At 43.9% G+C, this 23,287-nt stretch overlaps 8 protein-coding genes across 8 annotated transcripts; 5 read left to right on the top strand and 3 right to left on the bottom strand.

Annotated features, from left to right (window-relative positions):
• Positions 1-254: 254 nt before the first annotated feature.
• On the top strand, positions 255-3,234 carry PAAG_00115 (voltage-gated chloride channel; the record flags this gene model as incomplete). The annotated part of the gene is made up of 7 exons (XM_015843913.1): positions 255-436; positions 486-913; positions 1,068-1,171; positions 1,222-1,374; positions 1,433-1,547; positions 1,605-1,696; positions 1,753-3,234. The coding sequence occupies 7 exons, from the start codon at positions 255-257 to the stop codon at positions 3,232-3,234; spliced, it is 2,556 nt and encodes an 851-aa protein (XP_015700248.1).
• Positions 3,235-3,709: 475 nt separating this feature from the next.
• PAAG_00116 (pyrroline-5-carboxylate reductase) lies at positions 3,710-4,810 on the bottom strand (the record flags this gene model as incomplete). Its single annotated transcript, XM_002797531.2, has 2 exons — positions 3,710-4,635; positions 4,726-4,810. 2 exons carry the CDS (start codon positions 4,808-4,810, stop codon positions 3,710-3,712), a joined length of 1,011 nt encoding a protein of 336 aa, XP_002797577.1.
• A 376-nt stretch (positions 4,811-5,186) lies between these two features.
• PAAG_00117 (hypothetical protein) lies at positions 5,187-6,014 on the top strand (the record flags this gene model as incomplete). Its single annotated transcript, XM_002797532.2, has 2 exons — positions 5,187-5,342; positions 5,433-6,014. 2 exons carry the CDS (start codon positions 5,187-5,189, stop codon positions 6,012-6,014), a joined length of 738 nt encoding a protein of 245 aa, XP_002797578.1.
• A 528-nt stretch (positions 6,015-6,542) lies between these two features.
• Positions 6,543-7,819, top strand: PAAG_00118 (hypothetical protein; the record flags this gene model as incomplete). The annotated part of the gene is made up of 2 exons (XM_002797533.2): positions 6,543-7,201; positions 7,273-7,819. 2 exons carry the CDS (start codon positions 6,543-6,545, stop codon positions 7,817-7,819), a joined length of 1,206 nt encoding a protein of 401 aa, XP_002797579.1.
• A 539-nt stretch (positions 7,820-8,358) lies between these two features.
• Positions 8,359-10,082, top strand: PAAG_00119 (sporulation protein RMD1; the record flags this gene model as incomplete). Its single annotated transcript, XM_002797534.1, has 2 exons — positions 8,359-9,886; positions 10,006-10,082. The coding sequence occupies 2 exons, from the start codon at positions 8,359-8,361 to the stop codon at positions 10,080-10,082; spliced, it is 1,605 nt and encodes a 534-aa protein (XP_002797580.1).
• A 1,594-nt stretch (positions 10,083-11,676) lies between these two features.
• PAAG_00120 (hypothetical protein) lies at positions 11,677-12,782 on the bottom strand (the record flags this gene model as incomplete). Its single annotated transcript, XM_002797535.2, has 2 exons — positions 11,677-12,228; positions 12,333-12,782. The coding sequence occupies 2 exons, from the start codon at positions 12,780-12,782 to the stop codon at positions 11,677-11,679; spliced, it is 1,002 nt and encodes a 333-aa protein (XP_002797581.2).
• A 1,240-nt stretch (positions 12,783-14,022) lies between these two features.
• PAAG_00121 (two-component system protein A) lies at positions 14,023-16,101 on the bottom strand (the record flags this gene model as incomplete). Its single annotated transcript, XM_002797536.2, has 1 exon — positions 14,023-16,101. The coding sequence occupies one exon, from the start codon at positions 16,099-16,101 to the stop codon at positions 14,023-14,025; it is 2,079 nt and encodes a 692-aa protein (XP_002797582.2).
• A 1,442-nt stretch (positions 16,102-17,543) lies between these two features.
• On the top strand, positions 17,544-17,961 carry PAAG_11049 (hypothetical protein; the record flags this gene model as incomplete). Its single annotated transcript, XM_015846759.1, has 2 exons — positions 17,544-17,633; positions 17,872-17,961. The coding sequence occupies 2 exons, from the start codon at positions 17,544-17,546 to the stop codon at positions 17,959-17,961; spliced, it is 180 nt and encodes a 59-aa protein (XP_015703563.1).
• Positions 17,962-23,287: the final 5,326 nt, after the last annotated feature.

Genomic DNA, 23,287 nt, shown 5'->3' on the forward strand with positions numbered 1-23,287 from the left:
GAATTATTTTCTGCCTCACAATCAAGATATCACGTGGTGATTTTAATCTTCACCGCCTTTAGTCTGACCAATCAGAGTCATATGATCTTCGTCTTTTGGACACACTGGCCAATCACGCACAAGCCACAGCCTGGGATGTTAAATGACCGTTGCGATAACGTCAATGAAAAACAACGGCCAGCTACACCGGTATATCACATCACCCAAACCGAGAGAAAGCCCCAAGCATTGTGCCAGTGTCTCCATGACGGACAATGTCAGCGAACTCATCAGGCTTAAATGCCTCACAAGGTCCTGTTAATCCATGTATCTCCCAGCTGCCTCAACCTGGCACCGCCGACGACCAACAGAGCACCCAGGAGCGCTCAACTTCAACTCCGTTGGAGGCCGGAGCGGCGCTTTTGACCGATCCCTTTGTGGAGGCATTTGATGAGCCGTAAGCTCATGCGCCGTCGACTTCTGAGTCTTAGCTGACTATGTGCCAGAATCTCCTTCAAACGCAAACAAAAGGAGCCATCTCGGTTTGCCCTTTCTACCTTCTTTTCCTCCGAAACCACCGCGCACCCCACTCTACACAATCATGCTGGTGACGGGGATGGCACATTGCCAAATGACAGCCCGCCACCCGCAAATACGACTGCTGCTAATGGAGGACTAGAGGGATCTAAGCCCGGAGGCCCTCTTGACTGGTATGTCGAGGGACCTGGTCGGCGTGTAGGATATGACAACCTAACGGCTATTGATTGGATTTTCGAGTACTCCAAGGAGCGTCAGCGGATTCGGCATCTTTACTCCAGCAACAAAGGTCTTATAGGCTATGTTCGGAAAGTCCTGGATGCAAGCAATATATGGTTTATTCTTATTGTAACGGGGATCACAACGGGCGTCATAGCCGCGTGTATAGATATCGTAAGTAATTGGCTTGGAGATATTAAGACTGGCTACTGTCGAACTGGTGCTGAAGGAGGGAGGTTTTATTTGAATAAAAACTTTTGTTGCTGGGGATATGAAGGTTTGTGATAGGATTACCCCTATAACTTATCCACTGTTGTTAACCCACTCCCAAGACTTATCCGAGTGTCAACATTGGATACCGTGGCGTAAGGCTTTTCATGTTAACTCTAAGAGTGGTGGATATGTTTTGGAATATATCATTTTCATATTGTACGCTGTAAGTTCGTCGATTTACTTTCCACTGGGTTTGACTAACCTTGACTATAGATCTTCTTTGCAACAACTGCAAGTGTTCTGGTCAAATATTTCGCAATATATGCCAAGCATAGTGGTATTCCGGAAATAAAAGTTGTCCTAGGTGGTTTTGTGATTAAAAAGTTCATGGGGACATGGACGTTGCTGGTCAAATCTCTTGGCTTGGTAAGAATCATTTCCTTCGTTTAAAATTGGTTGCTTGTTTTACTAACAGGTCTCCTAGTGTCTTGCTGTCGCATCGGGACTATGGCTTGGGAAAGAAGGCCCATTAGTTCATGTTGCTTGCTGCTGTGCGAATTTGATCATGAAACCCTTTCCCAGCCTAAATCATAATGAGGGTAAGCCACAATATAATTAACATGCTGAGAATAACGCTGCTAATATACATGTCGCAGCGAGGAAGCGCGAGATTCTCTCTGCTGCTGCGGCTGCGGGCATTTCTGTCGCCTTCGGTTCTCCTATTGGAGGTGTCTTGTTCAGTTTAGAGGTAATAAGTCACTCGATCATTGTGCTAGCTATTGGCTAATTTTCCCCTTCCCCCAGCAACTCTCATACTATTTCCCGGACAAGACAATGTGGCAGAGCTTCGTATGTGCTATGGTTGCGGCTGTTACTTTGCATGCTCTCAACCCCTTTCGAACAGGAAAAATTGTTCTCTACCAAGTAACTTACAGTCGTGGATGGCACCGCTGTGAGCTGCTCCCATTCGCCTTACTCGGGATATTTGGTGGGTTGTACGGCGGTTTTTTCATCAAAGTAAACATGAAAGTTACCAGATGGCGAAAGGAGAGGAATCTCTCTTCTCCGATTCTGCAAGTTGTCGCTGTAGCGCTCGTCAGTGCTATAATTAATTTCCCAAATACGTTCATGAGGGCCCAACTCTCTGAGCTTGTTTATTACCTTTTCGCAGAGTGCGCAAGTGTTCCGGATGATCAATTCGGGCTTTGCAAAACGGGAGACGCATCATTGGGAGTCATTGGTCTCTTACTTCTTGCGGCAGTTCTAGGTTTCTTCCTCGCATCAATTACCTTTGGTTTGGATATCCCTGCGGGTATCATTCTTCCCTCTCTAGCAATAGGAGCTCTCTCGGGTAGAGCTCTTGGTATAGCGTTTGAAATGTGGCAAAAGGCGCAACCGAACCTGCTGCTATTCCGGAATTGTGAGCCTGACGTTCCGTGTATTATTCCTGGAACCTACGCGATTGTCGGGGCCGCGTCTGCTCTTGGAGGCGCAACGAGGATGACGGTGTCGATAATTGTTATTATGTTCGAGCTTACAGGTGCCATCACCTATGTCATCCCTATCATGATTGCTGTGATGCTTTCAAAATGGTGTGGGGATACGTTTGGGAAACGAGGAATATACGAGTCGTGGATCCAGCTCAACGAATACCCCTTCATTGAGCAAAAAGACGACGTTATCCTTCCCGATGTTCCAGTAAGCCAAGTCATGACAAGCATTCATGACCTATCTGTAATCACCGCCGTCGGACACACCATTGACACTCTCCTAAACCTTCTCAACACAACATCCTATCGTGGATTCCCGGTCGTTTCCGATACGTCCAATCCCACCCTACTTGGCTACGTTTCTCGCAACGAGCTGTCCTACGCCCTCAAATCCGTCACCTCTCGAAGTTCCCGAAACCTATCCCTCGAAACCCCAGCCTATTTCGTCCATCAGCCATTCGTCGATCCACTTGAAACCCTTGATCTTCGACCATGGATGGACCAAACTCCCATTACCCTAAACAGCCGCGCCAGCTTCCTCATCGTCGTTAATATGTTTCAAAGGCTAGGTCTTCGGTACATACTACTTGTCAACAAAGGGATACTCCAAGGATTCTTAACCAAAAAGGATGTTTGGTACATCATCGAAGGTGCTCAGAAACGGAGGGCTCAGGGCTTTAGAGACAATGAAATTGGGGAAGGAAATACTGAGGAGGAAAGAGGTCTACTAGGTGATGATGATCACGGGCACCACGTAAGAACGTTTAGTCCTATTGATGTTGGGCCCTCGCTTTAAGAATTTTCTAGCGGAGTTTTGGGATTTTTAGAGCTCTTCCTGGTTTTGTTTTTTTGCTGCTAACTATCCTTTTTATTCATCTCTATTCTTGTCAAGTACTGGTGGTTGTATGTGTATAATTATTTTATGGGAATTCTTGGGGAATAAGGGTATATACAATGCTATAGATGGGCGAAGCGCGAATTGCACCTGTACAAGTACACTCAACGTCTCATATGTTCTATAGTGCCATGGATTACAATATCTACCACTGCCTAGTAAGCAGGAATAACACTGTCTCTTGAACGGCATACGGCAACCGGTTTCATAGCATCGTTAAACAAGAACATGTCATCCCGATTAAAATAAAAACGCCTTAGCGAGGCCTATACCCCTGACTGTCTATACAAACCCAGTAACACATGTCAATAAAGAAAATAAGAAAACCAGTATCGCCAGGAATCAGCCTCCACAAACCCATCCAAAAATCTCTGCTTTAAAATCGAGTTGCATTCACACCGTGAATGCCCTGCCCCAACTGACTCGCGACAACGGTTGCTTCTCTAACCGATCGTGCAAGCGTCCCCCTAACCCTTCCCTCCTCCAGCACCAACAACCCACCAATCGTACATCCGCCAGGGGTGCTGACTTTCTCCCTAATCAGCGCCGGATGCTCACCACTTTGAACCATACCAGCCGTACCACGCATGACCTGGGCAGCCATCATCTGTGCCTCAGCTCTCGGTAAACCCATTGACACAGCCCCGTCTGCCATCGCCTCCATGATCAGTGCGGCAAATGCGGGTCCAGAGCCTGCAAGCGATGTGCATACATCCATCATGGACGGCGGGAGTGTTACAACCCGTCCCACCCGGGAGAATATCCAGGATATCAGCACATTCCATTCCTCGGGGAGAGGCGGGTTGGAGGTGGCGATGACGGTCATGGATTCGCGGACCAGAGCAGCGGTGTTGGGCATGGCACGAACAACACGGCAGCGGGTTGATTCTGGAACTGAAGATGTCGGCGGGTATAGAGTGTCTACAATCTGTTCCACGGTTACACCGGCCAGAATGCTTATCAGAAGCTTTCCCTGGAGCGCTTTGCACATTCCCGGTTCGTCAAGCACATCCCGAAGCATGTATGGTTTACAGCCCAGGATGACTACTTCAGCTTGCTCGACGGCCTTGACGTTTTCATTTTGTACCACGGTTAATGGCATGGAGAAACCTTCGAGAGCTTTGTGGACGCGCTTTACAGACTCGGGTCGCCGTACACAGGCAATGAATTTACGGGGGATCTTTTGCTGTGGGACCATTTCTGAGGGTGTGGTGGTGCCGGACTCCGATGGGTATGCTGAGTGACTTCCTGCCTCTGCGAGAGAGGCAAATATGCCCGATAATATGGCAATTCCCAGAGTACCTGAAGCAATACGTTTTATTTTTGTTAGCAATACTACTCTTGAATTTGCCCGTAGGGTAATATGGAACACGTTGGTTATCTTCCCCTTACCGCATCCTAATACCGTCAGAGTCAGACCGGACTTCTGCGCTAGATTTATGGAATCGATATTAATGTTTCTGTGAGCGACAGACATGGTGGATAATGTTGAACAGAAAAATATATCTCAGAATCAACTAAGACTAAACTGTAATACTTGATGGGTTTTACACGGCAGCAAATGCGGATAATTGGATATGATAACGAGTGAAGTTGGGTTGTCCTCGTCATTAGTTAATAACTAACTTACCGAGCAAACTTTTGTTTGCAGGCTGAACTTTTTTTCTGCCCCTTCATTCTCAGCTCAACGCAACCAAAATTAGCTTCACCGCTCTCTACACACCCAACTCTCCGCATTCATCTCGCAGCATCTTTCATCAGTATTAAATAGTATAAATATGGCCATTTGAATGATTGCACTATGAAACACCAACTGCTACTTGATAATTGCCATTCCACCCCCAGCAACCAACATGGCTGACCCCTTCGAGGTTCGCATGCGCTTCACTACGCAGCTTCAACATCTGAGCGCCTCCGTCACCTCTTCCCAGAAAGCCGCCCATTATGCCCTCAAATACCGGGACATGGACGAAGATCTCCACTCCTGCATTCTGGAGCAACTGGAAATGGTAACTGAAGCCCCGCGAAAACTTTTAAACAGCAACATATCTTGAAGAACGTTCATAACATTAACTCCTGGTCTGCCTTCTTATCATCAGAATAGCATGAACAACCGCGCCAACATTATGTACTTCATCGAGCACCTATGTGATATGGCCAGCAAAGAAAACCACCTCGAATTCGTCCGCATGATCCAGCGCGATATCCTCCGCGTAGTCGACGCAGTCGCGCCATCCGACGGCTCTGGTGCAGCAAATGTTAAACACGTCCGCCGCGTTCTCAACGGCTTGCAAGCGAAATCATATCTATCTGCAGATGCTGTTCGCGAAATCGATGCATGTCTCAAGGAACGGGAAAGCCACCCGGCACACCTTCTTGATCTGGAGCAAGTAGACAGCCAGAGAGGCTCTGAAGGCGGCGATTCGTCAAAGAGCCAAGGCTTTACGTCAAGGCCGGGTGGCATTAAAGTTGACAAGCGCCAGATCGAGCAGCGGATCGAGGAAGATAGAGAGCGGAACAAGCGCCTACGAGAGTCCATGTGGGCTGTTCCGGGAAATGACGCGGATGAATTTGACAAGATGTGGGATGAGGTTAGTGACCTTGGAGAAGACGATTACCTAGCAGCGGAGGAGGAGGCTATGGAGAGGAAACGCATTGCAGAGGAGTATTATGATGCTTGATTTCGCCTGGATTTGGCCTTAGGAATAAAGGATAAGGGATTTGTTTATGGGAATCTATGTGATGGCGTTCCGGTTTGCGGTTCTTGGGGTTTATCTCTTGTTTTGTTTCCCATCTAACTGTATATGCACGACGTTCGTGGGTTCTCGTGAATGAAAGGCGCAATAAGACCCATATAGTTATCTAGAAGTTGGCTAGTTATCAACACAATATACCTGCACTATTATGTACGAAGTAGGTGCCTTTTTGTTCCAAGCGCATACTTATACTTTTGTCCAGTATATTTTTCTATTGCTTCAAATCCTCAAGGGGTTCGACTGTAAATATATATGTATGGAAGCTGTCAAGATCGATCTGATAAGAGATTAGGGCTAAACCCTCGGATAATCATAGCTCCGATGACAAAAATCTGCCCTACTTAAAGTGACGATTCAATAAGGAGCTCGCCCTACAGCAACAACCATTGGGAACACTCGGATGAACAACCGGAGGATACGTAGTAAACTTGCTGTTCGTTTCTCCTCTTCCTTATGTTATCTCATATTGTGACAGCTGCCCGAGGCATTTTTACAAGACACGACCCAGGGGCCGAACCAGCCATATCGCCCTCCCCAAACCCAACGGACATGGTGTCTGCTACTCGACACACCGCCCTCCACTCTACCACTGCGACTACTCCTGTAGAAGCTTTGTATTCATCCCCCGCTACGAATGGGAAGCGGAAGAGTGCCTCCGCAAGAGAAGAGACCGAAAGCCAGGCGCCCAAACGGAAGAAAAAAAGCAGGGCATCGGAAGTCATCAGCTCAGCAACCATTGAAGTTGTGGATGATGACGTAGAAACCAGTGTTAAAAATCTTCCCTACCGTACTGTTGATTCAAATGACACTGTCGGGCCCGATATGCACTCCGAAGAGGAGAAAAGGGATCATACCGCAGACCAAGTCAAAGAACCCTACAATGGAATGACGAATTCCGCTGCCAGATCTACGCATGTTCGCTTTGGGAGCGAGGAACCGAGTCTAGAGACCAATGGAGGACATGAGCCTGCCGTAGAGGAAGAGACATCTACGGGAGTTCGCGAGACAGAGGACAGTGACGATGATGACGAGGCCCCTGAAACAATAGACAACGCCGTACAGCTACGGAAATTGAAAGAGGCTGCCAGGAAAGAAGCTCAGTCTAAGCAAAGGTTCATATTATATCACGTGCTCCCGTTCTTCTAAATACCTCGAGACTCATAATTAATATTTAATGTCCCAGGACCAAAGCACTACACAAGGAAAAGCGAAGAGAGCGGGATCAACAGCTAAAAGCCCAAGCCCAAGCCCAAGCCCAAGCCGTTGCACGGCCTGCGCCTCCGAAGAGTAATCATGAAACTTCCAGTCTTGACCCAAAACACGAAGAAATCCTTTCCGAGAGCTCTGCGACGTTACAGGGTTCCACGTCCAAATTCATCCATCCGCTTCCCATTCTACTCCCCGACGAGATCCTGAATGCAGAACCATCTTCAGCCCACAACATCCCCACCCCTCCATATGAAAGTAACTCAACGTCAGCTACGCGAATGCCTAAAAAATATAAGTTCCTTGATAAGGTCGAGAAGCGACCGAGGGATATCAAAATTGGAGGGGCGGTGATTCGGGTTCTGGAAAGCTCGGGCGGTGGGTTTGGAGGGGTGTCTTTGCCGCCTAAGGCATCGAAGAACAGTCGTCGGGTGAAGGATAACTGGATGGCGGGAAATCGTCGGCTGCCCAGTGGTGGTAGTTTGAGGAGGAGGAGTGGAGTTGCAAGCTTTGTTAGAAAATAAACGCTTTTTCCCCTAATGTTGGTGGAGTTTCTGAGTGTTTAAATCATTACATGATGTCTACAGGCTTCTGGATTGTTTATGAATTCGCAGTTCTATCTCTCTGAAGGACATTGGTGTCATTTTCAGGAGTGATGTTTCTTTGAATTTTTTTGGTTTTATTACGGGTCAGCCGGCGCACCATGCCTCACACACCGGAACTAGTTTATTTTGAAAGGTTCCATGCCATCTGCTGTCGTTCTCTAATAAATTTTTATTTTAAGCTTGTTTCCTCCCTCGAATGCCTTTTATTTTCTACTAGTTCAAATGCGGCCTAGTGCTGCTGCTTCAGCGAGGCTTGATTTAAGCCTCTCTCACGTGCTGGCTCAAGCTTCCCGAAGGTTAAGTTATAAAGCAAGCTTCGGTTTTCTCAACCAACGTCGGCCAGTATCAGGCTCGTCACCAACACCACAACTGCAAATGCCTCCACCTCTACTCTGTGATCATGCGTTGAACCCCTGTGACATAACAATTGATGCTCTGCATATCCCCCATCTGCAGCCATGGACTCAATAAACAGAGAAACCTCTCCCTTGCTCTCAGACCACCGTCGTCGAAGCTCACCAACTACGTCACAGGATGAGCACCCTCAACGTCGGACGGTTACCTTCGACCCAGCCATCCGGAGCAGCATATCAAATGAAACAACTACCTCCAGGGACTTTTTAAAGCCTTTTCACCCCAGCCAGGTCTCTGGTACTGGTCAACCTGTTTTTGCTGCTTTAAACAGCAAGATCCGTCGTCGACACAGCCAGGGAACCTACAATGCGGTAGCTTCTGCTTCCTCTCCAGCTCCCCCCAAAATCGGCCCTCAGCGAACAACCAAAAACACCCAGAAGCTTAAATTACTACCCAATCCCGTCACGGGGGAAGAGAACGAATTAGTTGAAGATGAGATCCCGAGTGAGGTGTATTCTCAGATTACCAGGATTAAGGAGCCAACCGCCCGAAAACACGCAGCAAGGCTTGGTAAAGCAGACAGAGATCGTGTACCACGGGTAACGGCATATTGCACTGCGAGCTCGTATAGAATAGATGGTGTCATTCGCTTTCTCAAATCCCGTACCGATACTAGAGGTTCCAACCCGAAACTTTTCGATGAATGTGTTTATTCACCGTACAACTATGACCACGACGAAAAGAAGCGCTTCATTTCCCATGGGAAGAATGGACGGGAAGTGTCAAACATCCGAAAGATTCATGGTCCAGAGGAGCGTCGTTCTTCTGATAGTGAAATCCAAATTGAGGACCGGAAAAGCGAAGAGCAGGAACTCACTCTTGATATCCCGGATATACACCAAGACCCATCATCAACCTCTGCGGGCTCCTCTGCCGCCAGTGCCTTTCCCCACGCAATAGCCCCGATATCCACTCCTGACGATAACCATAACGGATCTGATTTGGACACATCAATCCACACACCAGAAATATTTCTCTTCGACTACGGCACCGTAGTAATATGGGGCATGACACCAGCCCAAGAAACCCGTTTCCTCCACGAAGTATCCAAATTCGCCAGCGCCGTTCTCAGTCCCGAAGACACACAGGTCGAAAATTTCAATTTCTACTACACCCGCGACTACCAAGCACGCATCTACAACGACTTCATCTCCCTGCAAGATCCACATAATTACATGACCAAGCTCGCCATTTCCCACGCCCTCTCTCAGTCCGTCAAGACATCGCTGTTCGAAGATCTTGTTTCAGAAACCATCACGAAAACATCCCCGTTACCCGCGCAGATTGCTGAGACGGGCAGTGTAAATCTCACGCGAAGACAGATAAATATGCAGATTGGCGAACTGTTTATTCTGCGCATTAATATACATCTCCAGGGGTCTGTCCTTGATAGTCCTGAACTCATGTGGGCGGAGCCACAGCTTGAGCCCGTTTACCAGGCTGTGCGCAGCTATCTTGAGATGGACCAGCGGGTCGGGCTGTTGACAGAGAGATTGGAAGTTATTGCAGATTTGCTTGCGGTTTTGAAAGATCAGTTAAGTCATCGGCATGGGGAGTATTTGGAATGGATTGGTATGTTTTGTTTTCCCAACCAATCCGTTGGACATTCCTATTTATTAATGTGCATTTCAACCCCCACCCCCTCTCGGGGAAAAGAATATCGAACTGACTAACAAATGATGCGAATATAGTTATTATTCTCATAGCTACTGAAATTGTTGTTGCCGGGATAAATATTATCGTCGACCTGTACGCTGGAGTTGATTAAGAGAAGGACTCGGATAAAGCCCTTGTCGCCGCAACATTGGCGTACACCATTCACTAATAAAATTAATTGCACGTAAAATCTCTCTTACATCATCACAACCCTTTCATTCTAGAGTTATTGTACCGTACTACTTTACAGTACATGTATATAGTTGGATAATTAAATTGTACATTGAAATCCACCTACAGATGCAACTTGCAGAGTAGTCCTGTTATACATTCGTGTCCAACTACATGTTTTATACATTCAGCTATCCCGAGAAATTCATCTGGGAAGATTGATTTGTATATTTATCACTCTCTCTGTTCATTCAGCAAGTGTCTGCTTGGAAACTTCGTACAAGCATGTAGTGGCGTTATTCCTTGAATCTATCTACATATCTATATAATTTATATTTTTAAATTCTCCTACAAATGCTGTTAAGCGCACGGGAGATAGATAAGGGGTGAATCTTTTTCTATGTACATACCTATCGTAATAAATCCACTCAGACATTCATCATGAATATCCTATCCACCAACCACTTTCCTCTCGATATCGCTACCTAAAACATAATTTTCTTTTTCGTTTTCTTTTTTCTTCAAAAGAAGATTTCATTTCATATTTCATTACATCTCATTCCATCCCATTCCCAGTGAGTTTACAAATGAAAAGGCCGACGAAGGTGCTGAGTAGAAACATACATTATGCAAACAAAGTTAACATCCATTCATAAGTTTGATAATAGAGGTAAGATAGGTTAAACCACCCTCACCTGCCGATACGTGATAGGTGCACAATACATGCACTCGACAGGATAAACTAAAAAGGGGGGGAAGAAATAAAGAAAGAAAAAAAAAATCAACCAAGTGAGACATGGAGAAGGAAGAAGTAGTTTCAAAAAGCAAATGACGAGAGACTGGAATCGGAAGAAAACAGTGGGAAAAGTCAGACGCAATGCGGGGGATCTAAAAAGCAAACAGTACACGGTGAGAAGGGCACTTGGGATGGAGGACTGGGACTGGAAAGAATGGGTTATGGCTAAATAAACACGGGTGCTAGACAAGAAACCTAGCCTAGGGGGGAAAACAAGGGGAAATGAAACAGAAAGAGAAGACATGGAAACAGTCTGCTGCCGTTTCTAATACGTAAATCTCGGTTAGGACCTCTCCTTGGTAATTAAAAGAAAAAAAAAAGGGCATATGGAGTATGTGGAAATGGTTTAGATGAGGTGGCTAGGCAAGTAATGAGGTACATGACTAGGGTTAGTGATATATTAGATATAGACGATGCATATGACGTATTCTTGTTGGCAGCTCAGGTCGGATATGGATAACCTATCGATCGGATTGTGGAGAAAATTGGCACATTTTGAACGCGCCCGCGAGGATACGAGGTTGCTGTAACATAGCAGAATGGCAAAGGGTGTGAGGAGTGTGCCAAGTGGAATAATGAACAGCTCTGTAGTAGCCCAGGCGCTGCCAGAATAAAAATGCCAGAGAGCGGGGGCTTCAAAAGAGTGGCCGTAGGTAAGGTCCCAGGAGGGAGATAGAGACCGGCAAAAATAAAACCTACCAATAACACTATAAAAGAAACAGCACTATTGGAAGTCATCTTACAAGCCATCCCTACTCTCTCGCCGGTCTCCATACTCCCGCTTTGTTGCCGGGTCTAACGATTCCCAATGATCAGCAAGGGCACGATCGATATCCTCATTAGTGATGTTCGTCTCGGGGCCGTAAGCTTCGACAAGATCATTGAGAACTTTATCACGCGTGCGATTGGTGAAGTCCTCAAATGCGGATACGTATCGATGACGAGAATGTTGTTGATGCCGCTGCTCGGAGCCACCCGGCGAAGGGCCATGGGCATAGTTGCCTCCCCCATGGTGACGGTGACGATTAGTGGGAGAGGACGCGAGGGTAGTTTGGTGGGGATATTGGTCTACTGCTGAGGAAGATGACATGGGGACAGATGCTGCATTGAATGGCTTTATACGGCTGTCCATATCATGATTTGAAGGTGGGGAACGGGGCCGGCTGGCTGGCAGGAGCTGAGGAAGAGTGGAGGAATGCATGAGGTCACTGTCTTTGTCTGGGGTATCAAGATGCGAGGTGGAGTCGTCAGCACGACGGCTACGTTTCACTCGAAGAGGACGTTCCTGAGGCTATGAATTAAGCATAAAACACCGTTAGCAAGAGATGCTGAAAAAGAGAACAGACAAGCCTAGAGTGAAACGAGCAAAAGCGGGGAGCTTCGGAGGCAGCGTACAGTTGGCGGATGCCCCTCGGAGCTCCCTTCAGTGCCGTCATCCATGTAATCAATTCCGTAAGACGCACGCTTGACCCCGACTGAAGAACCTTCCCCTCGTCCGCCTCCGCGATTCGCATTAGCTGCTGGCGCATAATGGGGATCCATCTCTTTCAACAGCGCCACGGTTCGCGCGCGTAGTTCCGTGCTAACACCTTGCTCTTCGGCCATTCCTGTCAAGACAGCCAGACGCTCGAGAAGCATGCATGATTCAAGGCGCATTTTTTGTATATAACGATGGCCCTGGGCATTGCGAATGCGCATTGCGTCATTGGCCGCTTCAACTTCGTTCAGGCGCTTTTTCAACTCTATACATTTGCGCTTGTAAGCTGCTTCGATGCTGGGAGGGTTTGGAGGGGCGAGGCTATTGTGGTGAGAAGTGGCCTTTGAGCCACCTTCGTGGCTATCCATTGCGGGAGGAATCGTTTATTCTTTGAGATAGATGAGCTTCATAATCTGACTGGAGAACGCAAATCACACAATTTAAATGAGCAAACGTACCTGTATGTCTTGATCTCCCTCTCTTACCCAACTAGGCTTTAGTGGAAATTTGTTTCTGCGCGCAATCGGCCTCTTTTCGTTGTATAGGCGAAATAGGGAGAAGCTCGAGCCGGTCGAAGCAGCAGTATTGCTTTCTGAAGCAACTGCTTGGTCTACTGAAGGCAAGATATATAGAGAAAAGCTCATCAGCGCAGACGAAAGATGCGCAAACCTAATTAATGAGCCAGGATAAACAGAGTGAGGAGAAAGGATCGTTATGGTTCTTAGGTTATTGAAGCAGTATGTCGCTTGGCGCTTATTGCGGCTGTTAGAAGAGTCTTCCCTGCCGCTGGTTAATGGATCAATGTTACCCCGAAGTACTCCCGTTGTTGTACGCAAGATGGGTTGTAGCTGTTTATGTCATCCGCGATGGCGCTAGAACTACTTGCAGAATACTTTTCTTGAACACTGTAAAAGTGTGATAACTTACAACTGATATCAAAAGCGTAGAAAATATGGGCTGCCCTCAATTTACCTCTGTGCAAATACTGTACTTTATCCAGCCTCTTTAAAAGTCACCGTGAATCTCACAACATAAAGAAAACGAGAAAAGCGAAGAAATATGTTACTTTATAGATCTGTCTCTCAGCCAGGAGAGAGTAGTGGTATCGTGATAATGGTTTTAGGTTCCTTGGAAAGCAGACACTCGTAAAAATTCATCAGGGAAAACAATGATTGGCACTGGTGGTAAACCAACCAGCGAGATGCGGACAGATGACCTTAAAACAACACAAGAGAAAAATCATGTTCAGAATGAAAACATAGCCATGATCGAAAAGAAAAGCATGATAGCAAATAACCCGCCGTAACTCAATAAACCATGTAAAACGGAATTCAGCAATATGAAAGCGGATATTAAACTGCCCAGTTCGCCGTCTGTGTATGTATGTTCCCTTGCCCCAGGTTCCTGTTTCTACGGACTCGCCCAAAAAGGGACGATATCACAGCAAAAAAAAAAAAAAAAAAAAAAAAGGACTTCGTCTCTTTTTTTTCAAAGAAAGAAATGGGTCTGGTTGAGCCTTTGGCGAGTTGTTCAACGCACTCACTGGTAGCGACCAGTCTGCCTTCCCGGCCTTTTGTGCGTCTTCCCATAAAAACATTTCAACCCACATCATCTAAGAACCCTTACCAAAATTTTAATCAAATGGTTCCGATTCACCGGCTTGGAGACGTACCCATCCATTCCCTTGGACAAATACATTTCCGCATCGCCTTGGAGGGCATTCGCTGTCATCGCAATTATGGGAATATCTAGCCTCAACGAGTTCCGTATCTCCACGGTGGCTTCCACACCATCCATAACAGGCATGTTGATATCCATCAACACGGCGTGGTAAGAAAACGGCTTCCCCCGCAGCATTTTCAGCGCTTGGGCACCATCGTATGCGGCATCAACGCGCCCAAATCCCAAGTTTTTTAGCAACTTCAACATAACAGCTTGGCTTATCTTGTTATCCTCGACCAGGAGGAGTTGCTTACCCGGAGCAATAGATTTGAGTTCCTCGATAGGTTCCATTTCAATTGGAGAGAGCGCCCCGGAAGGGCCTGGACTGGTGGCCACGTCCACTTTTCCTAATCGTACGGAAAACCAAAAGACAGAACCCTGACCGTCAGGGTTGGGGTGATAACCAATTGAACCACCCATAAAGTCTATTAAATTTCTGCAAATCGCCAGTCCAAGACCGATTCCTTGGTATTGTTCCCCTGTAGAGCTGAAGACCTGAGTGAAAGGGTCGAAAAGTCGTTTCGCAGCTTCGGCAGGGACCCCGATCCCGGTGTCGATGACCTCAGTATGAACACGGTGGGACGACGACTCATCACTGGTTAGCTTGGACCTGACATGAATTGACCCGGATTCCGTGAACTTTGCTGAGTTCATCAGTAAGTTCTGAAGTATTTGTTGATATCGCAGAGGATCCCCTTTGGAAAATTCTGGGATAGCTTCTGCAACTTCGGATGTCAGTATTACTCCGGATTTTAGCAAGGTCTGGCAGTGTTGTATTGCGTTCCTGTGGATTTGTTGAACGCTTAGCAGATCAGAATTGAGCGTGAAAGTTCCCGAGGAAAGTTTGGAGTAGTCTAAAATGTCATTAATAACGCGCAAAAGAATGGATCCCGAGTTCTCGATTATCCTGGCATATTCGTCCTGTTTATCGTTTAGCCCGGTGTCTTTGAGCAACGTGAGCGCTGCTAGCATGCCGTGCATTGGGGTGCGGATCTCGTGGCTCATATTCGCCAAAAACTGAGATTTGAGCTTGGCAGATTCTTCGTAAGCGGCCACCAAACGGTCCTCAGTTTCCTTCCTGTCTGTGATATCACGCGTAACCTTGCTGAAGCCGACTAGGACTCGGAAACGGTAAACAGGGCTGATCACAACATTGGCAAAAAATTTCGTGCCGTCTTTGCGAACGCGCCAGCCCTCGTCCTCTAGTTTGCCATCCTGTAAACACTTGTCAAGTTCTTTGCGTGGCTTGTCCTTTAAACGGTCTTCTTGGGAATAAAATATCGAAAAATGCTGGCCGATAATCTCCTCAGCGGCATAACCCTTGAGGGCGGAAGCTCCATCATTCCAGGTAGCAACATTCCCTTCGGGCGTCAGCATGAATATCACGACGTGTTTCACGCTATCAATCAGGTGCTTGTAGATGTCCGGAGCATCGAGTGACGGATCAACAACATCGCCCTCCCTATGTATCTTCGTAATATCGCAGCTTTCGAGAATAATGTAGACGAGGGAGGAGTCGTTCTCGAATATGGGAGAAATTCGTAGATTGCAGTAATAAGAATGCGAGACAACCTCGATGCTATCAATTTTGCAAACACTTTTGAGCTTGATCGCTTTGTCGATTCCGTTTCGAAGTGCTTCTATGCTGGTCACGGGGATTTTGGCGGGGTCGAGGTTATATAGGCTGGCGCCAATGTAGTCATCTCGGTCGAGTCCAGAGAAGTTTATATGGCTGGAGGAGACTTCCAAAATATCGAATGAGGAGTTCAACACGATGGTCGGCACCGGCGATAAGGAGATAATGCGATCCATGATGCTAGGGCGCATGAGTTGACATTCTGACTGAGCCTCATGGGGTGGCGCCCCTTTCGAGCGGATAGAGAGGCTGGATTTGCGTCCAATGGTTGGAGGGGTAGAGGACTTCATGTCCAAATTATCAACAAGCAACGGTTCATTCTTGGGCATATATGAAACCAACAGAGAGAAGTAATGAAAGCTGGAGATAAGAGAGTGAGAGGTTAACTGAAGAGCAGTATTTTGCCGGCCGTATATTTAAACATATAGAGAAGCAGGGGGCGAGTGTGGCGACGTATAAGGAAGAAATCAATCACTGGCCCTTCCGTGGCCTAATGCGTCGCCACAGAACCGCTGACAGAAAACTGTTAAAGCCCTAGCTCTACGTGCTACTGAGAAGTGAAGGTCGGCGCGACAGGGCAAACAAGGTGTGGCGAGAAGTAGTCCTCTCAAACTGGCCGCCAATGTTTTCCGTCCACCTGCTAAACACCAATGACTCCGTTCGTCAAAAAACTGTTAAGCCTTTCTTCCCATGTCAGTAGCTAAACGAATGATGAATGGTGTTGGAAGTCAGCGGGAGTCAATCTCTGAAGGTGGAAGACTCTGCTTACCTCAGCACTATCTCAAACACAATTGTTTTTAGCCCATTGTCGGAGCTCCTGAGCTCGTTTCTATCCCAATTGTTATCTAATTAGATTCCGGCTGGGGATTGTTACATCGCCCATGAAAATGCCACAGATATCCATATGGTTTTGATTGTTCATCGGCTACCGGGAATGTTAGGGGGCTGCATGCACGCGGAGACTTAAAAATTCTTCGTTTATTTCAACATTGTTGTCATAACTATCTATGAATTATTTCGCCTTGACTTGTGAATCCCGGATTTCCACACCGAGTACGCCGTCAACATAGTTTTAAGTTGGTCAATGAGCAGTTTGACACACGGGTGAACCCGCTAACTGTAAATCGAACCACGGCTCCTGCTGCTGCTACCCCACATGCTCAACTCAAATAATACTACCGACGACTCGGACCATCTAATGTTGTGGAAATGCGATAACTACATATCGAGTCACCTCACCCCCCCGCCTAAGTGATGCAGGGACTTCAGGCATGACATGACGCAGATCGTTTTTGGATTCAACCCAGCGGCGATCCCATTCAACTTTTTCCCCAAATTAACTAACCATGCTTGATTGATCGCCAACGACGCCCGTTTTTTTGGGACGTACCTGCCGATGCACGCCAAGTCCGTCCTGAGACTGGCCAAAAGTGACATCTTTTGTGCTCTGAAAGTGGTTTTCTTCACGCAGCCGGGGGTCTGTTTTAAAAAGGCAACTAGTTACTGTTGTTGTTGGAGTGGGATGTCCCCATAGATGAAAAAGCGCTTTGCTTTTGAGTGTCTGGCTAACCCTGCATCCGTCTTTCATATCGCCAGCTTCTGATAATTTGTCGGTTGAATCGTGTTCACCAGCATTTTATCCTCTTTCTCAAGCCACTGTCTGGCGTGGATTGATACGGCATTGCAAGATCAGTCGCGGGGTTGACTCCGGTCATTCCGGTACGGCCTATTTAGCTTGAAACAGTTAACCAGTGCGTATTTTATTCAAAACATGGGGTATGAAAACCATGGAAGTTTTCGTCTTGAGGAAAAGGAGAAGAACAAGCTCTCTAATTACCAGACTCGCATTAGAGATATGATAGTAAATTTGAATTGGAATGGGTATGAAAGCTTTGGAAAATGTAGTCACTAAGCTGGACTATTTGTTGTTCTGAGGTTAGCTTGTTTGAATATAATGCTGTGTGGCCGTTTTGATTCTCTAGCCAATCTTCTAGACAACTCTGCGGGAAATCTCGGTAAATCAAAAAAAAAAAAAAAAAAAAAAAATCCAATTTTAAAAACTCTCATTTCCCTATTATTTCTAGGACTCTGTTCACTAGTTTCTGACTGAGACATGGTCCTCCAGGGAGCAGGGAGCAGGGTACAGTGGGATTGAAGGTGCGACGTCGTGGAAGATGTTGAGCGCGTAGAAGATTATGTCCCTGGAGGGTACCATCCTATTATGATTAATGGTGATGAACTCGGTGCGGGTGGGTCGATATGTTATCACTTTTGAACCTGGGTTTGCCGCGTCTGTCGCAACCTTAGCTGGCAGAAGATAGAAAGCAATGCCGCCTTGTTACTCTTAAGATCTCTTCCTTCAAATCTGCAGAGCGAACCCATGAGATGACGATTCTTTCATTGGTGGCTAGATGAAGTTAAATCTGACCTTCCTAGTATGCTTATTATGTAAAATTCATGGTGGTAGTTATGTTTGATGTACGAACTTCCCATATGCGCCACCAAGTTACAATCTAATAAAGCTACAGATCCTCATCTCTCAAATGCTCTTTTCCGCTTGCCATATGGTATGCAAAATATGACTCCTGAGCAACTGCGAGCTAGAACAGGCGAGCCAACAAAAGAATGGATCATCTCCAGGTTATTAGCCTGGGGATCAACTGAGAATGCCCATCCAATACCAGAGTCATTGTGCTTCATAGTTAACTATTTAACGTAATCCACCACTGAACGGCGGATTCTCTTCGAGAATCATCAAATACTCAATGTGTTCAACAACCAACACACATAAATATTGAAAATATTATTAAATTAAGACTATCTAATAGTTGAATATAGCTATTTATTAGGGCAACTGTGTATAGCATGTTCAATGGTTCCACAGCCACTGCAGCATGGTGGAGCTCACTGGTGAGACATAGCTTCAACCTGAGCTTCAATCAGCATATCAAGCAGCTCCAGCAAAGCCACCATAGATATTCTCTTTAGTAAAAGACCTTCTTATGTGCAGATGAATAAAATGATAGAAAATCGTCTCTTAATGATTGTTTTCTACAATTGTCATTCCTTCAACCAGCTTTTCCTATAAGCATTTCAATGTTCCAAACACACCAACATCTAGTGATTGAAGAAGATGAGGATGTATGAGCAGGCATGCAGAGACAGATAATTGCATTATCTTTACAAAAACCATCAAATTCTGCAGTCAGATGATTACTATGATCATCAAGAATAAGTAGCTGCTTCATACTCACTGCATAGTGTTTAGAATATGATTCAAATATTTTCTTAAGCCAGTGTAGGCCTATTACATCAGTGGTCCAGTTATTAGCACTTGTAGCTATTCTTCAATTCCGAGAAAGAGCTGATTCTTGATATCAAGATGCTCTTTTCTTTTAGAATCATCACTGATGAAATAGAACACTCTCTTGACTCTATATACTCAATAATTATGACTCATTTGTAATTCTTCTGAATAACTATACATGATATCTCGCTGCACTCAACTGCAGTAATGACTGCGAAGATTATACAAAGTCTCATTGCAAAGTCAGTCTCATCAAAGTTTCAGATATCATTTTCATAAATCTCATATTCTTCTTGAATAGCTTCACTTATCATCCGTAATCATTGCTTTATAATAATTTTTTTTGATTTATATGCAGCAATGGCCAACTGTATGTAGGATTCTTGAGATAAAGATCTTTTGAAGAAACAATGCGAAGAAATGATGTGTTGAAAATAGTCGAGTTGAATATTTGATGATTTTCAAAGAGAATCTGCCGCTCGGCGGTGTCCGCGGTTGAAGTACGTTAACTCAGTTAACTAGCTAGTTAACTAGGTAATGTAATCAACCACCCAACGCCCGCTCAAATCTTCATTTTTCATTCATCTTTAACCACCTACAACATGCACCATGAAGCAGTTATACAAGCTGTGATTGATGATTTGAACATGCAATTAACACCTAATTACACTGAGACCACTAAAAAATATAGAATCAGCTGATATACATTGTCAAGGTGTTATAGAGGCATTCAAATGTCAAGAAAGGAAGCAAGCTCTATCCACTGCAAAGTTCTCACTGATTCACAAGAAAAACAGCTCCTTTTTCATATCAATCAATTGGCAGATTGCAGTTTCCCTTGTACATCTCAAATCCTTCATAATCTCATTGTTGAGATTCTAAAAGCATCTATTGAAGTCAACTGAGTAACTCAGTTCTGCAAGTGTCATAAGAATATAATCAAGTTACTCTATCTGTGAAATATCAATCAAAAACACAAGATTGCAGACAATTCTACATACTTCAAGCATTATTTTGATCTTATAATAGATTTCTTTCTTATACTACTTTTTTAATTCTTATCTTGCTAATTTATTTTAATTTTCTAGCTACAGACAAAAATTATGAAATATAATCTTGAATCTGTGAATATCTATAACTTTGATGAGAAAGAATTTCTATTAGAATTCATTCACACTTTCAAACATATTGTATTAATTAATTCACTTAAATCAGACTGTATGATAGATGTCAGCGAGAATAATAGTCAAGAATTCATAACACTACTTGTCTTAATTTACATAGATGAAACTTCACTCTCATCTGCTCTCATATATCAAGAGAAATCAAAAGATATGCAAGATACTTGACTCAAAGATTTTGATAGTGAAAAGAATTAGATTTATTTCACTGCTTCAGAAAATGAGTGAAGCAATGATGAATATGAGTTAACATGATTAAAAAAGATCTTTAAACCTCTTACAAAAAAGAAGACAGGCTGCAGATATAGATTTCTTATATTGAATAATTACTCATTTCATATTAATATGACATTCATCAATTATGCAGATCAGAATTAAATTCTACTCACTGTATTTTCTTCTCATTTTACACACTAATTATAGCTACTAGATGTTAAGATATTTGAATCATTGAGTAAATCATATTTCAAACAACTGAATAAATGAATGAGAACTAAAATAAGATTCATACATACTATAAAGAGGTCTTTTTTGGCAGCTTTTTGACACTGTGTAGAAGAAAACAGTTACATCTTCAAGTATTGAAGCTGCATTTGCTGCTACTGATCTACATTCATTCAATTCAGAACATGTTCTTAAAAAGCTTCAAATATGATCTTGTATCTCCTCTGACATAATATATCAATCAAGAACATCTACTTCTATTGTTAATCTGTGAAAATTGATGAAGCAAGTCAAGTAACAGCAGCATCAAATATATAATGATCTCAACTGAATGATCTGTGCAAGAGAAAATCTTGCTCTTGATAAATAGATTCTTTTAATAGAGAATTGACAGCTTCAAAAAGCTCTTAATTAAGAGAGAAAATATTACAAGTGTGACAGGGCAATGAGATTACTAGATTTCTTGAATTCATCATTGATACAGTTTTTATTACTGATAAAGATGTAGAGTATTCACAAGAATTTGACAGTCTCAGAGATTGTGAAAAAGAATAAGCAAGCTCATAAGAAGAATGCAAAGCTGCAATACACTATTCTTAAGAAACAGAAAAAGACAGATATTTATAAGGGGCTGAACCCATAGATTCACTCTGGCTGGCTGACTCAGCCTAGTCATTGTTTGCATGTGCATATGTGATCATGCTACGTGAGCTTGCTTAAGCTTATATTCTTATCTCATTTTTTTCTTCCCTTTTCCAAGCAATTCATCTTTGTTATATAGGAGGACTAGCCTCTAGTTCTTAGAGCTTAACCCCCTATATTATGAATTACTTCACTGCTTTCATTAATAAGTCACTAGGAGTCTTAATTCTGTATCATGAAGCTCAGCAAATGTGCTGACATATGATAGGCTATTGGAAGCCTTAAATCCTGCATCACAAAGTTCAGTGATAGTACTGGTATATAAATAGACTGGATTAACAATTGTGCTAATAAATAAATAAGCAATATTAAAAATGTCTAGCTGAACAAGATAAAGCAGTAGACTTGTACAATAAATACACAAATGAATCAATATAAAGCAATGAGCAAGGACATCCTCAGCAGCTTTGAATAACAATGAATAGCCTTTCTTCAATAGCAGAAACAGGTCCAGCATGAGAACAAAGATTTAATAGCAGCTCAGCAAGCTGAAATAGCTAATCTATGACAAGCTTTGAACACCTCAACATCAATTCTCTCTCAATTGAACTTGCAATCACTTATTGCAGTCAGAAGATTAAAGATCAAGCTACCAGACTGCAAGAAGTATGATGATTCTAATCTGAAGCACTACTCTCAGTGAGAGCTAAAGCTTTAATTAAAACTTAAGATTGATGAGAAAGCTTTAGGTAATAATGAGAAATATGCTTGATATGTGTACTCAAGACTGGAAGTAATAGCAGCAGCTCAAGTTTACCCTTGAGTTGAGAATAATAAGGACAAGGTCAACTTCACAGTAGAGAGCTTACTGGAGCAGACATACATGTTTTTTAGTGATTCTGCACAACAGGAAAAGGCTATGCAAAAGCTCAACAATCTACAATAGAGTAGAAGAGCTCTCTTTGACTTTCTGCCTGAATTTAATCAGCTACTGCTGGAAGCTGGTGGTCATGAATGAGATGATCATATTAAAAAGAGGTATTTGAAATCTGCTCTAAGCATGGAGCTGAGAGAAGGCATGGTGGATGTAAGAAAACTGTCTCCCTACAAGAATAGCTGCAAGGAGCTTAGATTAGTTAATCATTAACTCTTTGAGCTTAAAACTTTAAGGCAGTGATCTAAATGTTATGAGAGTAGATCTTCTTCAGATCATACAATATCTAATTCACACTCTCTACTTTGTCATGCTATTCTTGATTGATGAAATTGGTCTCAAACTTTCACTGATGATTTGATGAATCTCTCTCCTGATGCTGTGACTTCAAGTGCTCATCACACTAAATTGATAAATCAGACAGAGATTAATTGATGAAGAGAGCAAGGCCTGTGCCTGAGATGCAGAGCTAAAGATCATATGATTAAGAGCTGTCTGTTCAAATCTCTCAGACACTCTGCCACTCTCATAATAACTAAGGTAATCTCTAAGCTAGTACTGAATGATGATGATGTGAATATGAATGAGGATTTGGGAAAAGAGTAGCTCTAATCAAAAGACACTGGAAGGAGTGAAATAAAAAGCTTATAAAGAAACAATAGAGAAGATTTAAATCTAAGATGATATTCAAACCCTTCACTGTTGATGCTTTAGTAGATAATGCCTTTTTAACTAAAGCAATGATAGACAGTGAATGTAATATCTATAATCTTATTTCTCAATTCTATATTAACAAGCATAAGCTCCTGTGCATTGAAATTCTCTCTGTTAAAATAATTAGCTTTGAAAACTTTATGAGACTCTCTACAAGTATAGTGACTAGTATTCAAATTGATATAGATGGTCACATAACTGAATGAGCCTTTCTCTATATAGTGAATGAGTTACATAGTTATGATATGTATCTAGATGACCCCTGGCTGGCCCAGCAAAAGGTGACTATAATC

This window comes from Paracoccidioides lutzii, assembly GCF_000150705.2.
Source record: "Paracoccidioides lutzii Pb01 unplaced genomic scaffold supercont2.1, whole genome shotgun sequence".
Taxonomy (NCBI): Eukaryota; Fungi; Ascomycota; class Eurotiomycetes; order Onygenales; family Ajellomycetaceae; genus Paracoccidioides; species Paracoccidioides lutzii.